The sequence below is a fragment of the Malaclemys terrapin genome, chromosome 11 (assembly GCF_027887155.1).
Source record: "Malaclemys terrapin pileata isolate rMalTer1 chromosome 11, rMalTer1.hap1, whole genome shotgun sequence".
Taxonomy (NCBI): domain Eukaryota; kingdom Metazoa; phylum Chordata; order Testudines; family Emydidae; genus Malaclemys; species Malaclemys terrapin.
In genome coordinates, this window is record NC_071515.1 from 75,293,626 (window position 1) to 75,314,626 (window position 21,001).

A 21,001-nucleotide genomic window follows, 5' to 3' on the forward strand; every position below is an offset into this window, starting at 1 on the left:
AAGGATGAAGGAAATTACACTAGAAACTGCATGGGGATACTTTGAAGTGTTCACTTTAAAATGTGAAAGAGTCACTTGAAGGTGATCTTTTAGTGAAGGTTTTTCTGTATATCAGTAAGTGACCTATGAATAGGCATTCTTCAGACTATTAGTAACAAGAATTTTGAAAACTTGAAAGATCTGAGTAATCAGATTTATGGAACATTAGCAGGCTATGATCCAGATACAGTTATGCATAACTTTAAACAAGGGAACCTATTGTTTATTTTAAAACGTAGCAATGTTCTCTCTAAGCATAGTAGAATACACACTAGCTGTTCAACTCCGAAGACCTAGATTCTACTCTTGCAATGAGTGGCAGCGGTTTGCTTAATTCTTACCACACATGCAGTTTTGAGTACTATTTCTGTGCTGAGAACAGTCTGAACAGCAGAGATCTCCATGCATTGTGTCGTAGCAGGAGGGCTAGATGTCAGGACCAACATACATTATCAAAGCTGCAGAGCACATCTTTTGCTCTAGCCAGCGCTATAAATGCATCATGAGGATTAATTTAACTAGTAAATTACAGCCATCTTCACATCTGGCATATTACAGCTTTTTCAAAGTTTGTAACAGCAGAAAGTGGTTCTGAACTGAGCATTAAAACCTGACAGAGATAAGTGTCCCACTAAGAACATTGACAAAATTGTCTGTTTAATGATCACATCATCCCACTTCGTCATTCTGTTCTGCTAAACAGATAATTCAACACACTGATTTGTGTAAGGCCCAAGACAAAGAGAGCAGATATGAGGAATGGGCAAATGTTCCAGTGCTGTGCCCTTGCTTATTGTCTAAGGAATTCAAAGGGGAAAGGAATGAGCGTTAAGATTGTACACACATTATTCCTATATAGATATCTTAACTCAAGCTACCCAAGCACCACCTTGACTGGTTCCAGGCTTGCCACGTGGAAGGAAGACACAGCTCAGGGGAGGGAGAATTGAGCATTGTGAGATGAAGTTGCGAGGACTAACAATGAAACAATTTGAATTGAACCTGTTGGGTTCAATTCTCAGATCTGTCTGGAACTGGTGCTGTTAATACAGATCCTGGGAATATTTGTGAAACATTAGAAGCATTTGTGTGAATGTGAACAGTTTGCATTCCAAGCACATTAACCAAAAATGGAAACACCATCATAAACAGGGCTTTGGTGTTTATTTCCTGTAAGGAAATAAGTCCATCTCTGTTTTATTTCCTCAAAAGAGCCCCCTGAAGACTTAGCCCCTAACATACATCCCATCCAGCATAGTAAGGCTAATCCTAGCCTTAATTTATGGAGATATACCTATCTCATAGAACTGGAAGGGGCCTTGAAGGGTCATTGAGTCCAGCCTCCTGCCTTCACTAGCAGGACCAAGTACTGATTTTTGCCCCAGATTCCTAAGTGGCCCCCTCAAGGATTGAACTCACAACACCGGGTTTAGCAGGCCGATGCTCAAACCACTGAGCTATCCCTCCCCCCTAGATCTGTGAACTGGTGGATCAAGCGCAGCATTACATTATAGGTTGTTTACAAAAATCCTACTCCTACTCACAGAAAGGAGCTAATAAATGCAATATCAAAAGTTTTGGTCTTATATCATTAGTGGGCTGTTTGGTGGGTTTGTATTTAAAACAAATCTCAGGAGTTTCATGATTACATTTATTTTGACAGGCATTTTCGCTGTGGTAAAAGCAAATCCATCGTTGAATCAAATTAACAAGATTTCTTTGCCAGTATTGCCAAGAATCAAAAATACCTGTGTTTTAAAAAAGGGCTTTCTCCATCGCAACCCAGCTTCCCCCTCTCCCTGTAGCAAGTCAAAATGCTACCTTTTTATGCAAAACTAATTTCCATGATAATATGCCAATGTTAAACAGAGGATTATTTATGGGTGCAGTTTATGATGTATACAACAGAAGATAAACTGTAGTAAGAACCCCAAAATACAGGTTAAATGGATTGCTCATTAATTTCTAAATATTTTTCCCAGGTTTACTCCAGTGACAAAGTCCCACTTTAGGTTTTTTCTCTTGAAGCTTCATGACATGTTGAGCTAGTTTGTTATAAATTGAAATTAGGAGTACAAATTACTCAATTCTCCATATGTAAAAAATAAACATCATAAAATGTGAACAATGAATGATTTTTAATCAAGTTTTATTTAAGCTTTTCCTTCAAGCATTTTAGACTTTGCTTTTTTTTTTTCAACTAGAATATTTATGATATAAATAAAATTTTAAACATTGGTACAAACTTGATATACAAAAAAAGATCACGTTTGCAGCATTTGCTTAAAAAGTGGTCTTTAAATTCACTTGATAAAAATAAAGGTTTTATTACCTTGGGAACACCACATAGGCATAAACAGGGTTCAGTCCTTCTATAACATCTTTCACTGTGGTCAGAGATAGTTCCTTCACTTTTTCAGCCTCACCCATTAGCATAGATATATTGCTAACTATTTATATATCTATATAGCCACACATTAAAGAGTCCTTTAAGGGTCTATAAGATATTTAGGCTCCATATTCCGCTGTATGGAAGGATAAATAAGTCCACAATTTGACAAAATGCATCCATATATTACATCATTTCCTGAAACGTTTGAAAAGTGGATGGACATGTTTATTTGAAGATGCCTTGCTCCGTGAAGTGTGATATTCCATATAAACTGCATCATCTGCTCCAGACATAGAGCTCATTGTGCCAAAACGACGGGACACCTAGATTAAGAGAAATCACAATTGTTCAGTTTAACTATATACATAATCTCCTTAACCCACTGATGCCAGAGTAGCTAGATACAATGCTGAATGATCAAATTAATATAGATATTATTAAGTTATATATATTTTAAATTAAATACTAAAACACTGGACACTTAGTGGATGATCAAGAATTCTGTATACCTAAGTGCATAGGTAAGTATACCCCTACTTCTGCACCAGGTATGCTCCTCAACCAAAGCACCTCACAACACACTACAAGAGTAATGTGCATCTCTAGTTAAAGTTGGTATAACAAAAGCAATGGAACTATAGAAGAGATACCTCAACAGATTCAGAATTCAAAGGGCATTCCAGCCCAATGCCACCACAGTTAATGGTCAAGCCTGAAGTCTGAGCTACAGTCCTATGATGTCCCCTTAACTCAATGTATTAGCAAGCCTTAGGATTGTCTATGCAGGGACGCTAAGGAAAATTAATCGATATTAATTTTGAAAGTGGATTAGTAAAACCGTATTAAATGCCTGTGGGAACACCCTCATTCAGACTAAAGTGGCCTTAATTCAGTTTAGCTTAATTAACTTCACAAGTGAATAACCAAATAAAGGCCACTTGAATTCTGAGTGAGGGTGTTCACACAGGGATTTAATGTGGTTTAACTAATCCACTAAAATTCACACGTTTGGTTAATTCATATTAATTTTCCTAGATCTCCCTATGTAGAAAAGCCTTTAGTTTCTAGTGTTTATTTTTAGGGAAATCATGTTTTATTTTCTATGAGTAAAAATAAAATAGCATATACAAAGATTGAATATCAGCCCTATTTGAAGAACTATACTCTGGGGATGAAGTCCTGGAGCATGAAACCTTTCAATCAGTGTGACACTCCAAATAAATTAACTGCACTAGGATATTTTTAATGTGTATTTCATAAAACTGATCTCTATAAAAGAAATTCGCCATCTGCCACCAATGTCCTAAAACATAAAAGGATACTGTAGCGGTCACACCTGTTCAAGTGTCTCATTTCTCTCTAGTCCCTAAGCTAGCAGTTACTCTCATCGTTAACTAGGTGTTAGAGGAGCTGAAAGTAAAGAATTCTATTTTTCAACGTTCTGTGTATTGGCACTGTTATGCAGAAGCAAGACTAAGAAGTAAGGGTCCAGTTCTGTAGCATTTGTAGTCCACAGTTACCAGAAGCTAAGCGTTCTTCATGTACCTGAGTCGACTTTGAGCCATACTCTCCTGCTACCACCTCTTCCTCAGCATCCAGGTCAGACGCTTGCAGGACCTTCTGAAGAAGCTGTTGCTGCTCTTCTTTGGATGAAAATGAAAGTTGTTCTTCTTCCATTCCTGCAAGCTTTGTGATCACCTAGGAGGCAGAATGTGGTGGAGGATGCATTTGCTCAGTGTTCACTTTAGTGTTTTTTTAAATTAGCATCTCCCCATTTCCCAAGAAAATCAACTATGCCCCCCCAGTGGACCTTACTGCATTTATAGCATATTAGCAGTCCATCACCTTTGCTTCACAGCTACCACAAATATATGTAGACTTGGAAAGATTACATTTTTAAATTAGTAAATGTCGGTAAACTTCGATTCACCGCACACACAAACTGACATGCGTCTGACGAAGTGGGCATTCACCCACGAAAGCTTAGGACAGATCCAGACTAACACGGCTACCCCTCTGACACTAGACACCATGCAAGGCACTGCATTTAGCCGTATGGAATGGAAATCTATCAACCTCATGAAGCTCCAATACATCTGTTAGTCTTAAAGGTGCCACAGGGAAAAAAAACCTGACAAATATTTCCATCACTGATAATCGAAATTTTACAGATGGGCAAGGAAAAAAAATGACGCTTCAGAATGCAGAACTTGATTTAAGAATTTTACTTTGTATATTTTGACATGTGATGTTGACAGTTTGTGTTTTAACAGTTATAAAGCTTCTAATTTTTGACCCTCAACATCTACTGTCATTAAATTATTGTCTGACCCCCCCTCCAATTTTATACAACTGAGAAAATTTAAATTGTTAAAAATAGGGGAAAAAAAGCTTAGAAATAAACCGATAACATCCATCAAAATTATTTTTAAAAAAATCGAATTCTGCCAAGTCTAAATACACATAATACAAGGTGAATGATACCACACACCTGCCTTGTTACATTCTGTGCTAAAGGAACCGAAAGTAAAATGTCATTTAGATAAGAGGCTAGAACAAAAGCACATAGCTGAGGATGAAGGCAGGCTTATTTCAGAATGTTCAGCCAAACGCTTAACGTACCACATTGACAAGGAAATTGAGCAAAGCACATTTAGCTTAGTAATTATATTTGAGTTAATAATAAAGAGGGCAGAAAACTGCTTTTTTAGATTACAGTTTCTTCTTATGGACTGACCCACTTTTGTTTATTCCTCTAGCTTTCTTCACTATTCTACATTTTCATGAGGCACCAGCTCTCACTATGAGAATTCTGACACGTGCATCCCACCCTGATTTGCCTTTACCACCAAGGATACGAGTACAGTTTAGCACATATTTTAGTCTCCTATTTAGTCAGATATCTGGGCAAGTATAGTAAATGTGCTATCTGCTGGTAATATATCACCACTCTACTTCAAAGTCCTCCTTTCCTAGCGAACTCCAAAGTCTCCCAGCTTCTGCTTCTTAGGGCTGGTCTACACTGGGGGAGGGGAGGGGGGGGAAATCGATCTAAGATACGCAACTTCAGCTACGAGAATAGCGTAGCTGAAGTAGGCGCATCTTAGATCAACTTACCTCCTGTCCTCACGGCATGGGATCGACAGCCACAGCTCCCCCATCGACTCCGCTTCCGCCTCTCGCTCTGGTGGAGTTCCAGAGTCGACAGGGAGCACATTCGGGGATCGATTTATCACATCTAGACGAGACGCGATAAATCGATCCCCGATAGATCGATCGCTACCCGCCAATCTGGTGGGTAGTGTGGACGTACCCTTAGTCTTAGTGAAAAAAGAATGTTTACAATATACGACCATTCACTGTAAATTCCGTTTCTTTCACAATCACTGAAACATCTTTCCCCTCAGTAGGGCTATCAGACTCAAAAACAATCTCTTTAAATCCAGAGTAGAAAGGAATCGACATTTTCCCCCCCATTTTGATTACTAATCCAAGTTTACTGCTTTAAAAAATTATGCTAGTCCTGGGTGCACTTATGACTTCCCAGCCATGGCAGGTTTCAAGACAGCCATTCAAACTGGGTCATACGGATTTATCATCTGGCTTTTTCCCCTCCCATTTCAATCAAGATATCCTCTGAACGCCTGAGTTCTCTTGAACGTCAACAGTTAAGAGGTTAATACTTGATACTATTGAGAAGCTAGGACACCAAACTGTGATAATATTTTATAAAGCTTTGGTTTATATAGTTGTTTAGAATATATAATTAATGCCAGTCACCATAGTTTATGGAAAATAGATCTTGTCAAACAATATTATATATACATATTTATGAAATTACAAAGGTATAGTGTTCATGTAATATATTTAGACTTCTATAAAGCATTTTGAATAAGAAACTGGAATGATAGAATATCAACATGGAACAAAAATGGATTAAAGACTGGCTAACAGACATGTCTCAAAATGTAAACAGAAATGGGGAATCATTATCAAGGGAGTGTATGTTTCTACTGAGGTTCCACAGAGATCAGTTCTTGGCACAGTCGACAAATATTTACACGGGGAACAAAACTTTGATAATGGGCTCTTCAATCTAGCAGACAAGGGTATAACAAGGGCCAATGGCTAGAAGCTAGACAAATTCACACTAGAAATAAGGTGCACATTTTTAACAGTGAGGGTAATTAACCACTGCACAACTTACCAACAGTTGCAGTTGATTCTCCCTCACAGGAGGTTTTTTAAGTCAAGATTGAATACTGGAGTGTATCTTTTAGAAAAACACCTAAACAGAAATTAATTCAAGGAAGTCCTTATGGCCTCTGTTACACAGGCCTACCTAGATCACAATTGTCCTTTCTGGTCTTACAATCTGTGAATCTATGAAAAATAGCATATGCTAAGATTGTGTCCAGCTTCTAACAGGAAAAAGTGTAGAAAGAAGAAAAATGATTTTAAGGTGTATTAAACTGTCCCTTGCGATGGTTTAAAAACAAAATGATGTGTACAACTAAAGAGAGACTCTTTGGTTTTCAACAGAATACAATACTTGTTTCAAGTTGGCCTGGTTCAAGAAGTGTCAAATTTAGAAGTTATCACCGATTCTTTGGTCTAGCAGGTTTTTCTGCTATTGGTCCAAGATTTAATATAAAAGTCTTAGATTTGTAGAGCAGTATTTTTCAAAGGGAATATACTTTAATAAGATAAAACATGAGACAATTACAGTTAACTCACTGGGTTCTGAGCAAGGAATCATGACAAGAGGGCTCTATTTAAAAACCAACTACACTACACAAAATAGCAAAAAGATGAAAAAAGCCACAATTTTTATCCATACAGATATAACACATGGAACTATTTAATAAATGGCACATCAAACTATCCATACATAGCAAGTGTTTCCAGAAAACTAATTTTTTTTTTTTTTTTTTTTTTATTTCCCACGGTACCAGCCTTAAGTTTGGCACCAACCATTTGGCACTCATACTGTCCTAGTTATAATGCCAATTGAAGGCTCCTAAAACTAAGGATTACTTGCAAAAGGAAATCTCTCTGTTTTGGCCTTTTTTAATTAGTTCCATAATCCAAAGCATTCAAATACAAGTAAAGCAATTTCTTTGAGTCTTTTTGGCTGTAACCACGTAGGCCTGTTCGCTATTAGATCAACACTAATCTGCAACTATTTGGGCAAACTTGATATGCCACAAAAAAGGCTTTCATATATAAAGACTGCAGTGAAATTATTTCAGTTGTGAGACTGTTCTGAAGCAGTCCTCTTAACTGGCCATAGACTATGAAAAAAATGATTCTTCTAGAGGTTTTATCCATGTAAATCCCACTCCAGATTGTGCATATACCTCGTGTGTGCAAGGTCAGAATCTTTCAATAGTAGCGTCCATTGGGCTACACCTACTTCCCTCACCCGAGGACAAAGGGCAGAGCAGCCACAACCATCCCACAGTTCCCTCAATTCTTAATATCAATTAAAGACTCTGAAAAAGCAGGGATGGAGGGCGGATCATGGGCAAAACACTGAAGAACCAGAGTTATTGTAAGAGAAATATCAGGGGGTAGCTGTGTTAGTCTGTATCCACAAAAACAACAAGGAGTCCAGTGGCACCTTAAAGACTAACAGATTTATTTGGGCATAAGCTTTTGTGGGTAAAAAACCCACTTCTTCAGATGCATGTAACACAAATAATCATTTTTTCTCTGAATATTTGATCCCATTTTAGGGCTCTGCTTATCGGTCACCATCTGGAAGGTGGGACTGAGGAGTCTAAGCTGCCACTAAATCAGGATAACATTCCCCTACCATATTTGGCACCTGATCTTTCCAACAAGTTGAGGGCATAATATTTAACCAACAGTAAAGGGGTTCTACAAGTGGCTGCCAGGCATATCTCATATGGAGAGGTTTGTAAAACAAGCTTGCGCTCTAGTGGAATGAGCTTTGACGTCTGGAGAAAGTATACCAGCCATGCGATAGCAGGCTGAAATACCCAAAATAGATAACTCAGTATATGTCTATGTTGCAATTCAGAAGTGTGATTGCAACATGTAAACATACCCAAGCTAGATCAAAGATAACTAGAATAGCAGTATTAGAGAAGATGCAGCACCATGGGTGGTGGCCGCTTGAGTAGGTACCTCAAGTCCTGGGTGGGCAGGACTTCACTATTGTTACTTGAGCTAGCTATGATCTAACTACATCAAAGTTAGCTCAGGTATGTCTACAACCGCTGCAATTGCACCTCCCAATTGCAGTGTAGACATACACACAGATGTTCTCTGGAAAAAAGCCGTTTGCCTCTTAGAAGCACTATTTATGGCAACAGTTTGGGAGTCTGTCTGAAGGGCTTTGTCCTATTAAGATACTACAGTAAGACCCAGAAACATTTAAGGTGTTAAGTTTCTTTACCCCTGGAGAGAAATTGGGTTTTGGAAAGAAAATGGGGAGATAAATATTGTTTTAAATGAAAGTCTGACAACTTTGGGGATAAATGTGGGATGAGCTCTCAATGGAATGGTGTTTAAGGAGGGTCGCCCATTAGAGTTTGGAGTTTGCTGACCCTTCTGGCTGATGTCAAAAAGGTGATGGGGAAAAGCCTCCATGAGGCTTGAAAGGACAATATTAAGATCCCACATTGCAGAGATTCCTTAATTGGTGGGGAAATATGGAGTAACCCCTTTCAAAATCTAGATACAGTGGGGTAAGAAAACTGACCGTGACTGGAAGAGGGTGTTGTCATGCCAAAAGCACTGCACGGTGGACCATAAAGTAACTGAATGAAAGTTCAAACTATTTCAAATGTGGCATATAATCACGGATTTTAGGTATGGGGCCTCCAAAAGGTCATGGTTGTGCCCAAACAATTTTTTTTCCCCACTTTGTGGAATAAGTATGCCTTGTCAGAGGTTTCTGCTCTGCAGTAGAATTTCTCATATTTGCAGTGAGAAATTTCTGCTAGTGGCATTCAGTCAGCCAACATTCAGGCTGTAAGGTGCAGTGGTTTTTGGTGGGCCTGGGTGTAATATTTGCCCTTGGTTCGGTGTTATGTCTAGACAGTCTGGAAGTGCTATCAGAGACTGAGCAGACATTCCGAGCTCTGTTAACCAGAGCTGTCTGGGCAAACATAGTGCTATCAGAGTCAATGGGGCTGTACCCCACGTATTTTTCCATATCATCCTGAGTATTAGTAAGATCCGTTGAAATGCCTAAGTGAGACATTGATCCCACAGTATAAAACGATGTCTTGTAAGGATCCCAGGGTCACATCTCCTCTAGAGCAAAAGACTGGACAGTATGTTTTCTTTTTGATGGGAAGCAAATCTATAATGGGATTTCCCCGCTGGTGAAATATCTGTCTGAGACGGGAACTCTTCAGTGACCATTTGTGGTTGGCAATGGATTGTCCTCTTAGGAAGCCATCACTGCTGGCTCCTAGGAAATGAAAAGCTACTGAGGTTATTCCATGGAGTTGACATTATGTCCATAACTTGATTGCCTTCTACCACAGGGGTGATGAGCAGATACCTCCCTTGCTTGCTTACATAATACATTGCAGGTGTGTTGCCTGAGAGAATCCATACTATGGAATTTTTAAACAGGTTGGAATGCTATGGAAGCTAGAGAGATGACTTGCAATTCTAGAGCTATGTAAGGATTCATGTCCTTTTGGGACCATACCCCTATTCTATTCTATCTAGATTTGTATACCACATTCATCCCCACAGCATCTGAGCACCTTCCAATAACAGATTAAGCAACATGAATACACATATCTCATGTGTTTGTTCTCTTATCCCATCCCCAGAGTAGGAAAGTCCCTGTATCTCAAGGTGGTCCAGGTTTGCACCTAGCCTGTTCCTGACTGATGTCTTATCGGTCTTTGTAGGAGGGGATGGAGAAGGATACCCCTCTTCTGAACTCTCCTGATGTAACTGAACTGGTGGTCAGATAACAGGATGTAAGCTAGAACCACAACGTGTGTGGTCATCTGATGTCTTGTGGGGTGGTAAACTGACTTTAGCCAGCATTGCAATGGACATAGGTGAAATTTGACTAGTGGTGTCAGGTAGGTGCATGCTGACATGTGGCCGCTAAATCTGAGGCAAGTTCTGATTATGGCTGATGAGTTCACTTTGATGTTGGTGATAACTGTCTAGAGAGAGTGAAATGTGTCCTTGGGAAAGTACGCTTTGGATAACTTGGAATCAATTAGGGCTCCTATGAACTCTGTGATGGGTTGGGAATCTTTCCCCATGAAGCCCTGCTGCCTACATAGGTGAAGGACACAGTTCTAGGCTGTGGTGACTTCTTGATGAGACCAGCCAATTGTCTAAATATGGATAGATGGGAAAGGTTTGTCTCCTTAGTTATGCTGCCGCAACAAGTAGGCATTTTGTGAAGACTACTGGTGCTGTGGAGAGAGACTGAACAGCAGTCTCTTGTATTGGATCACAGTATTGAAGTCATGTCTTGGAGATCGACAGCCACAAACCAATCTTGAGCTAAAGGGAAGGGATGATGGCCGCAATCATTTTCAGCTTGAACCTGAAATGGCATAGATATTTGTTCAGTCTGCTCAGGTCTAGGATAGGACAAAGACGCCCTTTTGTCCTACTTATCTTATCAGCATGCCAGAAAGGATAAGATAAGTAGTTTCTCAAGGACCCCTAGATGAAGCAGGGAAATTACTTCTTTTAGTTGGTTTTCCTGAGAAGGATCCCTGAAGAGGGATGGGAAGAGATTTGGGGGAGAGAGGGAGGATTTAAATAGGTTCTAGTATTCAGTGGAGACAACTTCCAGCACCCATTTGTCAATTGTTATTCCAGTTGGGCTTGGCAGAAAAGAGAAAGATGGCACCTGAAGGTGGAGTTTGGGGAGGACTCTCCATCCAGTTTCAGTGTGGTTCTCAACTCCTGCGTTAAATCTGATATCTGGCAGCTGGTGTAGTCTGAATGGTGATTGCGAAAGAGATTTACTTCTTTTGAGAGAGTCTCATCTTCTTCCTAGGTGGGTACTCAGAAGGCCGTTGTTGAGAGTAGCTGGGTGTCTTCTGTCTAGTTTGCCTTTTGTATCTGAATAGCTTGCAGTTTGGGGCTGAATGCCCACTGACCATAGTGTGACTCTGGATGTAAAGCATCATCATCAGTACATCATATTAATAAATCTGTACCCAAAACTGAGAAGTCTACTGTATTCTGAGTCTCCCTAGGAATACCAGAGGCATGATGCTCTTTTACATAGTAACTGCAGTGGCCCTATGTCTAGCCATCGTGTCTGATGCATCCATGGCTGCTTGTAACTTCTTTGCCATTAGGTTTTTTTTTTAGTCATAATAGTTTTTAACTCCACTCTATAGAGTTTGGACAGAAAGAAAGATATTATGTCCCAGGTTACATCATTCAATTTTGCAAACAAAGCTTTAGTTCACTATTTGTAGCCGAAGTGATGCTGATGAATAAGCCTTCCTCCCAAAGAGATCTAGTTTCTTTAGGTTTTTTTCTCCTTTCAGATACTCTTAGACCCTTTAATTTTTTTCATGAACTGCAGAGTCCACTAAAGAATCCAATGTTGGGAGGGTGCATAATCACTCAAAACCCTTTTGGCTACTTGGTAGCTTTTTTTCCTGCTCTTTTAGCCATCGGCGGTAACGTTGCTTGCATTTGCCATAGAATTTTTGCAGTTCTAAAATGCCCTTGTTAATGGGCAATGCTATTATAGCATTACCGAAAGAATATATTATGTCAAATAAATTTCCTTAGTCAATGAGGTCTCTGTTTCTGGTTCATCAACAATCCAGGCAAAAAAACTTCTGGAAGGGTCTAAAGTCATCAGGAGATAGTATAAGTGCCAAGACAACTGCCTTGTTGGGAGAAGATGATGAGTCTTGGGGACAGGATGAAGGATGTTGGTCAGGTGGTTCAAGATCTGTCTGTTGAATGGTGGGGAAAAGGTTCTCTTCTGAAAGATGGAGTAGACGTCTTCCAATGGTGGTGCTAATCTTTGAGGCGACATCGATACCAACCTGTTTTGGTTGGGATAGTTATTGATAACTATGCCAAGTCCTACTGGTGCCACTGGTCCAATGATAAGGAATCAGAACTGCTTCATTTACAAATTTTTGAGAGCTATCTTTGATAGAATAATATCTGAGTCCTTACTAAGTGTGGATGCTGAAAACAAATCCTGAGAGAAAAGATACCAACCACTGAACCATTAATTTGGGCAATATGGTTTCAGGAATAAAGGCTGTTCAAACTGCAATTCAATTATGAAGCCTTTCATGACACCATCAAGCAGAACTGATGAAGTGGAGGGAAGGAAAAGGTCACAAATGAAGAGGAAAAAAAAAAAAAAAAGAGAGTAGTGTTCTTAAAATATAACCAAAGGAAGTAAAATATACCAAGATATTCACTGGACTCTGATGTACACTATACACAATATCACCTACAGCAATGAGGACTTTGACCAACTGGGGACACAAAGCTAGTTTACTTGAGTCTCTATTCTCCACACTCTCAAATGGGAGGGCTTCCAAAACTTACACGTTAAGGCCATCCCATTTTTGTGGAATCAGCCAATTTTTCCCCATATGTGTTGTTTCTCTGGCCCCACTCCCCAGTTGTTGCCTGCTATAAAGTCAGAATGCTTTGCCTTGTCAGATGCTGTAATTAATGCTACCTTAACCTGTCCTCTACAGCAGTACAGGCACCACAATATAGTAATGTTACAGCAACAATAGTTGCCTGTAAGCACCAACTGATTAACCAACAGCACCCTTCATTATCTTCAGGAAGTATATGAGGTACATTAAGACTCCAAGATGTGCAAATTTGACATTATACGCACAAGTCATCAGTGTTCCACATTAAAGGGACAAAATTACCTTGAAGCTGTAACCTTGATCTACCAGAAATCTTTGTCGTTTGGTTGAATATGCCATTTCCTGAGTATCTTGAGATACAAGGGAATAAAAGAAGGCATTGTATTCCTCTGCAACCGTCCCTAGGAGACAAGAGGTATTAGACAATTAGCCTATATGAGTAAATTGAAGGATAAAAAGAAAACATCCTGAGCAGGAATGTAAAGTTATTTTTAAAAAATTGCTTTTCTGAACATACTTTAAGTAAGTGATCATCTACATAGCATGGAAATTCTTGCTGAGAACTATTGATAGCTTGAAAAGAATATGGGAAGAGGCAACGGGAGATATTGGAGACCTAACTCTTGGAGGAAAATAGTGTTTGTTGAATTGTGTATTCCAAACGAGGTAAGAACAAAAAATTCCCAAGGGTGCTATGCAGGATAATCTTAAGAACAACTTAAATTGTGCTTGCGATACAAGTCAGGAAATAGTACAGCAGCAAGATACCAGAGGAAAAGTTTTATAAATGTAAATGTAGAGATTTACACTGACATGGCACAAAACCAGATGAGACAATAAGATATTTAGCTAGGAATTAGTAAGGCTATTCAAAATTCTGAATAACCTAGGCTATATAGTTGTATATGGGTAATAGATTTTATGGCTCAAACAGTACAAAGCAACTATTCGATAATCCAGCCCCTCTCCTCACCACCAGCTAGTACAATAGTGCAAATGTTACATCTATTTCAGACCTTTTCAAATCCATACTGTTCCATCGTGCAATCTAAGCAACGAGGAATCAAATCCTGAGTATGCACTAAGGGCTGCACTTTCTAATTTCAAACAGAAACAGTGCTCCAGGTAACTACTGTCTAAATACAAGGCACTTTAGGTATTTTTTCAAAAGCACTTAAGCACTGAGGAACAGAAGTTCTGTTTTCAAAAGCAACCTAGGCACTTAGTCAATGGGACTTAGATGGTTTAAAAAATTAGATATGTGCATTTAGAGCAATGCTACAATAATTTATTTGTGGTATATTTTTACTAGGATTATCGGTCAGGAGAGCACTGAGGAATGAAAATGAATTAGAGGGAACTTTACCTGTAGATAAAAATGTGTATTACTTGAGTCCACTTGGAAATTAGATACTGATTCTAATAGGTATTACCCATATGAAAAGTAGCATAAATACATGCAGTATATTTTTTCTAATTTATAAAAATATATGCACCTATCCTATGCTTTGGGTGCCTAGACCATGAACTGAAGGGCACCTGATATAAAAGGAATACCCATAAATATGCAACTTGCCCATTTCTCCACAGTAGCTGGAGGAGAGGGGAGCTTTACAGCATGCCAGAAAGGATAAGAAACCACACTCTGCAGTCCGGTGTCCGGGAGTGAGATTCCATGTCACTGACCTTCACAGAGAATGCCCTGACAGCACCTACTGTTCAACCACCACCAGTGACTTAACTGTGGTGGCCGGGCAAGGGAAGACAGGGATCTCAAGTAAGGAGGTCTCAAATTATTTAGGGCCTTACAAGGTACAACCAGCTCCTTGAATTCCACCTGGAAGCTTACTGCAAGCCCTGCAGATCCCAGGGCACTGATCTGACATGTTCCCCATGTGCAATTCCATTCACCAGAAAGGACTCAGCATTTTGCACTAGCTTCAGCCTCTAATTAGTCCCAAGATGTAGACCCACACCGAGTGCATTACAGCAATCTAGTTTCCAGGTGATAAAGGCATGGATAATTGTGGCGAGGTCTGCACTGAAGATAAGGTCATACTTCTTACATGGCAAGGATGGGAAAAGCAGCACTGTGCACACCACAGTCACTATCCAGGCATCCAAAAGCAGTCCCGGATGTGACAACCATGGTGTTACAAATGGTTGCACTTTCTCAATGACGGCAGCCAGCAATTTCTACTAAAATTCTCCTGGCTGCCTCCCCCAGCCAATTAACATTCTCTCTCTCTCTCGGATTATGTTACAGTTGGCCCCAAGCTCTTCTTGGCACAGTGGTACCTTGCAGGAAAGAACCCTTGAAGTAAAGGAACAGTTGCCTCCAGCTACCTTTTAGGTTCTCCCAGAACAATACCAGAGCCATTCAAGAGCAGCTCAACCACTACTGCAAGGGTCCACAAGTGAATCTAAGTCTTATGCTCCAAACCATCAAAGGTACCTTAAGAGAATAAGCATAAAGTCTTCATCCACTGACAGGATAGCTCAGTGGTTTGAGCATTGGCCTGCTAAACCCAGGGTTGTGAGTTCAATCCTTGAGGGGGCCACTTAGGGATCTGGGGCAAAATCAGTACTTGGTCCTGTTAATGAAGGCCGGGGGCTGGACTCGATGACCTTTCAGGGTCCTTTACAGCTCTATGAGATGGGATATCCCCATTTATTTATTGACTTGAGGCCAAGGAAATCTGATCAATCAAGAAACCGAGCACTGCCCCACTACCACCTTCTCAATGACCTTCCCCAGATGGAAGTCACAGTTAGCCAGAATGTCAGTATCAAGAATTGGTTTCTTGAACTCTGGCCTCAATAGCTTAAGACCACTGGCATCTTTCCCACCACATAGGGAAACATCAACAAACACAAGCGAAAACGGACACAGTATTCTCCAGCTGGCCTTCACTCAAAAATTGTAGCACAAAAGCACTCCAGCACCTCTGTAAACTGAATGGCACCAGCTGTAATTCAAGCAAAGATGACAGCATTTTCCCCTGCTGGATGTGGTTCTGTTTCTGCGTCGGCAGACAACTCATTCTGAATCAGAGCAAGCCTGTCTGCAAAACAACATTACATTTTTCACATGAGTCAAGCTCAATCTGGGTGGTTACAGGCTTTATCAGGCTGTTGGTCACTTCAAACAGTTCTGTTGTGATGGAAGGAGAAAAACCTGTCTTTACTTCCTGCAAAGCCACAACATACAGTCTTAAAGTCTGCACATCATAATTGGTCAGATTCACATGAGACTTCCACCATCAATGCTCTAGTTGTCTCTCCTCTTCTTTCATTTGTTATGGGTCATCAGCACCACAGTGAGCTGTGAGGACAGAGTTGGTGGAGTGGATATTTAGGGACCACAGAACCAACAATGGTACACTGACCATCTAGGCCAAGCAGTAGTTAGATTCCTCTTCCTTAATTATGGAAGCCATCATTCCAGAACTGCAGCCAAAACTTAACAAGTTTTTTAATTTACATTTATTTGAAAAGGAAAGCCTTTCAGGACTGAAATAAATGTTCATTCTGATTTTCAACAGATTAGGTTTGAGGTGCAGAGTGATACGTGTTAAGCACTGAGCTGCTTTGAGATCTGCCACTCAGAAATTTCTCAAATCAAAATCCACAGCTCAGAAAATGGCAATTTCAAATACTAAGATTATGCAACTACAAAAAATATTTGAAAATATAGTCTCATTGTCTTGCAAACATGTTTATCTGGTTTTTAAATGTGAAAATTATGCTGGTGGAAGGTAACAGTCAGTCGTCCATCTCGTGGTTGAAGAAGGGAGGGTATCTAAAGCACTAAGGTCTGGTTCATGAGTTTGGAGGGAGCCTCGAAAGTTATGTTCCATGAATGTGCCATGGTATGGGAGCAGTGGCTGAGCTTACAGGTCCTCGTGCCATAGTGGCCTTGAGCTTTACTGGGAGCTAATCAGTACCCGGTGCTGCAGGAGATTCAAGCCACCAAAGCATTCTCCCACCAAGTATAAAATGGTGAGAAGCCCAAGATGTGTCAAGAAAAAGAGTCAATCCTAAAATTCTTTAAGTAGGAGGGAAGAGAACCAATGGAGACTCCTGCATCCCACCCCACCCAGAATCACATAGCTTGAAAAGAGCCCTTACCGAAGAGGGAGGAAGAATGAATAGAGGGTCCTACTCAGGAGATGGTGGGGAGGGAGAACAGTATGCTACACATCATGCCACCCAGAAGCCTGGAAGGGAGGCATAGGAGTGTATCAAGGGGAAAAAAACAGGATTTGTTTGTTAGCCATTTTCTGAAGTTTTGGTGGTTCCATGCCCATCCACGCCTGTCCTCTACAGAACAAGCACCAAGCAGCACCAGTGCAAGCTTTCCCACACCACCTTGCCAGCGTCTGACCGCTGCTCTAGAGTGGGGGTCCGAAACTCAAATGACCACGAGGGCCACATGAGGACTAGTGCATTGGCCCAAGGGCAGCATCACTGACACCTCCCCCCCCACACCACTGCCCCCGGCGTGGCCCCACCCCCACTCCACCCCACCCCTTCCATGAGGCCCTGCCCCTGCCCAGTCTCTTCTCCACCTCCTCCCCTGAGCGTGTGACTCCCTGCTCCTTCCCTCTCCCTCCTGGAAAGTGCTAAGCGCCACCAACAGTAATGCACCTCACTGAAAGGACAAAACATGCACTTAGTTAGATTTATTTCTGTTAAAGCCCCCCCCCCACTGCACAGGGCTGCACCACCACTCCATCCCTGCTCTGCCTCTTCCAGGGGTGGCAGGTTTGTAGAAATTTTGGTGGTGCCCAGAACCTGCCCGCCCCCCCAAACTCCACCCCCACCTGCCTAAGGCTCTGGGAAGGAGTTTGCGTGGGTGGGGGTCTGGGATGCAGGCTCTGGGAGGGAGTTTGGGTGCTGGGTGCAGGCTCTGGGCTGGGGCAGAGCTGCACGTTCTGGGATGGAGTTTGGAGATAGGAGGGGGTGCAGGGGTGAGGGGTTTGGGGCATTGGAGAGGCTCAGGACTAGGGCAGGGGAAGGGCAGCCTGCCCTGGCCCTAGTTGGGGGGGGCACTAGGACCCTGCGGCAGTAGGTGATGCTGGAAGCCGGCAGAGCAGAGTCAGCATGAGCTGCAGGCTCCGGGGCAGCGAGTGAGCCCGGGGGACACGGGGGAGGTGTGTGGGGGTGGCAGGCGGGGCCGGGGGAGAGACCCCACCCCAAACATTGGGGAGCAGCGAGCAGGGAGCTTAGCTGCCACATAAAATAACTGGGGGGGGGGCGCGGGGGTAAGGGGAGTTTGGCGGCAACAGGAAGTAACTGGGGGGGAGCTTGGTGGGCCGCAGGGAAGAGCTCCGCGGGCCGCGTGTTTGAGACCCCTGCTCTAGAGGGACTATCTAGACAAGTGATAAGATAATTCGGTCTCCACACGCAGACAAATACTTGACCTCTGCAGATACTTTCAACATTATCATCAATTTGTGCTCATTTTGACAGTGGTGTTGGTAATGCTGACACTTGCTCGTTAGGAACTGCAGTGAGCCCCAATCTCCAGAATACTGATTAAATGCGTTTCAAGACAGCACTTTGCTGCTGCTCAGAATATGCACATGGGGTTTCCTGAAGAAAATGAACCTTAAGTTCTTAAAGGAAAGGAAAGGAAAGGAAAGGAAAGGAAGAAGAGAGCGCCAAGCAGGAGCAAGGGGTGATCAAGTGTTCCAACAGGCAGATAGGAAAGGATAAGAGATGAGACCAAAAAAAAATGAAACAGAGAAAGATAAATACATGGCTAATAGAAAGAAAAAGTCAGGATAAGAAGTAGAGAACATGAAAGAAGCAGAAAAGAGATGGTTCCTTAGTGTAGCACAGTTTAATAGCTACTCTTCAATTTTTAATCTTACATGTAATCTTGGGTCAACAGTGGCCACTGCTGACTATGGCAATCTGCCTGCTTAGTTAAATGGATGCTTTGTGTTACACTAAAATTTGAGTGTTCAACCTAAATTATTAAGAATTCCTAATCTCGTACCAGGACCCAAGACACAGAGCCCAAAACCAACCTCATTTACCTTTTTTGGCTCTCAGCACTCGTCCCAATCTTTGAGCCTCCTGTCTTCGAGACCCCCCATGGGACGAAATCTGAATCAGAACATTGGCTTCGGGTAGATCAAACGACGTGTCACCTACCTACAATACAAACGCAGCCTCTCAGCAATAACCCGGTTTTCCACATTAAGAAATGAAGACAATGAAAAATACAACTTTGGTGATGCAACAAGAAGTATGTCAAAAATAAGTTGGCACATGTAACTTACTGCGTTTTTAAATTACATTTGCACCCTTCAACCTGATGCAGTATCACAGTGAATGCCTTCACTTACCTTGGAAATAAAGATAGTGTTGATTTTTGGATTGTGCTTGAAGTTCTGTAGAATCTGCATTCTCTCGCCTTGTGCAGTAGGACCATATATGTAAGGTCTAAGATAGAACAACCATTGAAAGTAATCAGTTCTCCAGACTTCTCAGAACTATTTATCCTTAGGTTAGGATACCACAGAGGGGAGGGCAGTATAACCATTTACAATTTCAGATCAGTCTATAAATAGGAGTGTTTTGATTTTGTTTAAAAACAAAAAAAGTTGTGCTGCTCATCTTTAATCCTTTGGCTCTTTACTGTAACCCTGCCCAACTGTATACTGAATCACCACCTGGGGCAAACCCAAGCTGCCAGAGGCAGACATCTTTCCACTTTCTGCAGAAATAAATCCTGACAGCGGTAAATGCTTTTCATTTCATGTGCTCTGACTGAACTGCGGATCAGTGGACTGAAAACATTTGCTAATCCTAGATGAAAGGCTGAATGCAGCTGTTAAAATAAAAAGGTGGTTGGCTGGGTTTTTTTTAAACAAATCCAATGAGCCAGCATATGGACAGCTGTGCCCTTCTCACTTCTTCCCACTTGAGTCCTTAAGAATCCAAGTTTCCCTTTTAATTAAATTCTCAGTGTCTCAAGCTGGCTGTTAGGTATTTTATCTGGAAATGATGTCTATGTTTTGAAGTCAACACCTTTCTCCTCCTCTCCAGTAACCCCTGGACATACGGTTTGTGACCAGAATACAATGTCCACTGGGTTCTATGGAAAAGAACAGCACAACCCGGGATTTACAATGGTGGAGGAAGCTATGAGACTCTTTAGTGTACCTTGCAAGCCGACACTCAAAGGTTAAGATAGATGTGGTAAATTCTTACTTCTGTCTGCAATCTCAAGAGGACAGCAGTGAAGTTCAGACTGTACAGGTTATCTCCTTACAGAGTCCGAAGGGAAAGTGATAATACAGGAAGATTTTGTGGGAATGTTGTACATACCCTGACTTTGTACCTGTAGAGCTGGATTTCCCCTGGATCTCCTTCGTTCCACATAGTCTCCCAACCAGGGCCGGCTCCAGGCACCAGCTTGTCAAGAAGGTGCTTGGGGTGGCCACTCCGGAGAGGGGCGGCACGTCCAGCTATTCGGCGGACGGTCCCTCACTCCGGCTCGGAGCGAAGGACCTTCCGCCGAATTGCCGCTGCAGATCACGAATTTTTTTTTTTAATTTTTTTTGGCTGCTTGGGGCGGCCAAAACCCTGGAGCCGGCCCTGCTCCCAACTACCTTACATTAGCAGCAGTTTTCCATAACACCGCATATAACTTGACCCCTTCATCGACTCCCTCCCACTTTAAAGTTTGCTGTGAATCTGCAGCATTTGCTGCAAACTCCAGGGCCTGGCTGTAAATGCAAGAGAAACCGGCAATGATGTGCAGCTGCTGCTTTTCCATCTCTTCCCCATTCTTTGGAGAAGCTTGTTAACAAGCACCTTCGAAAACCAAGAGAAGCAAGTTTCATAATTCATGTTAAGAAGTTTTTTCCCTATTTTTTTTTTAAAATAGGCCCAAAAGTTTAGCTTGAGTTTACATACTGCACACATCACCATGGTA

General features: G+C 41.5%; 1 protein-coding gene across 1 annotated transcript in view; it reads right to left on the reverse strand.

Moving 5' to 3' along the window:
* Window positions 1-2,171: 2,171 nt before the first annotated feature.
* Window positions 2,172-21,001, reverse strand: part of ERCC3 (ERCC excision repair 3, TFIIH core complex helicase subunit) — a 45,398-nt gene continuing 26,568 nt past the window's right edge. Inside the window, exons 11-15 of the mRNA XM_054044011.1 lie at window positions 19,407-19,503; window positions 19,095-19,212; window positions 13,330-13,448; window positions 3,977-4,129; window positions 2,172-2,754 (exon numbers count right to left, since the gene is read on the reverse strand). Coding sequence (XP_053899986.1) covers window positions 2,620-2,754; window positions 3,977-4,129; window positions 13,330-13,448; window positions 19,095-19,212; window positions 19,407-19,503 — 622 coding nt within the window. The 3' untranslated portion in view covers window positions 2,172-2,619. The remainder of the gene's footprint in view (window positions 2,755-3,976; window positions 4,130-13,329; window positions 13,449-19,094; window positions 19,213-19,406; window positions 19,504-21,001) is intronic.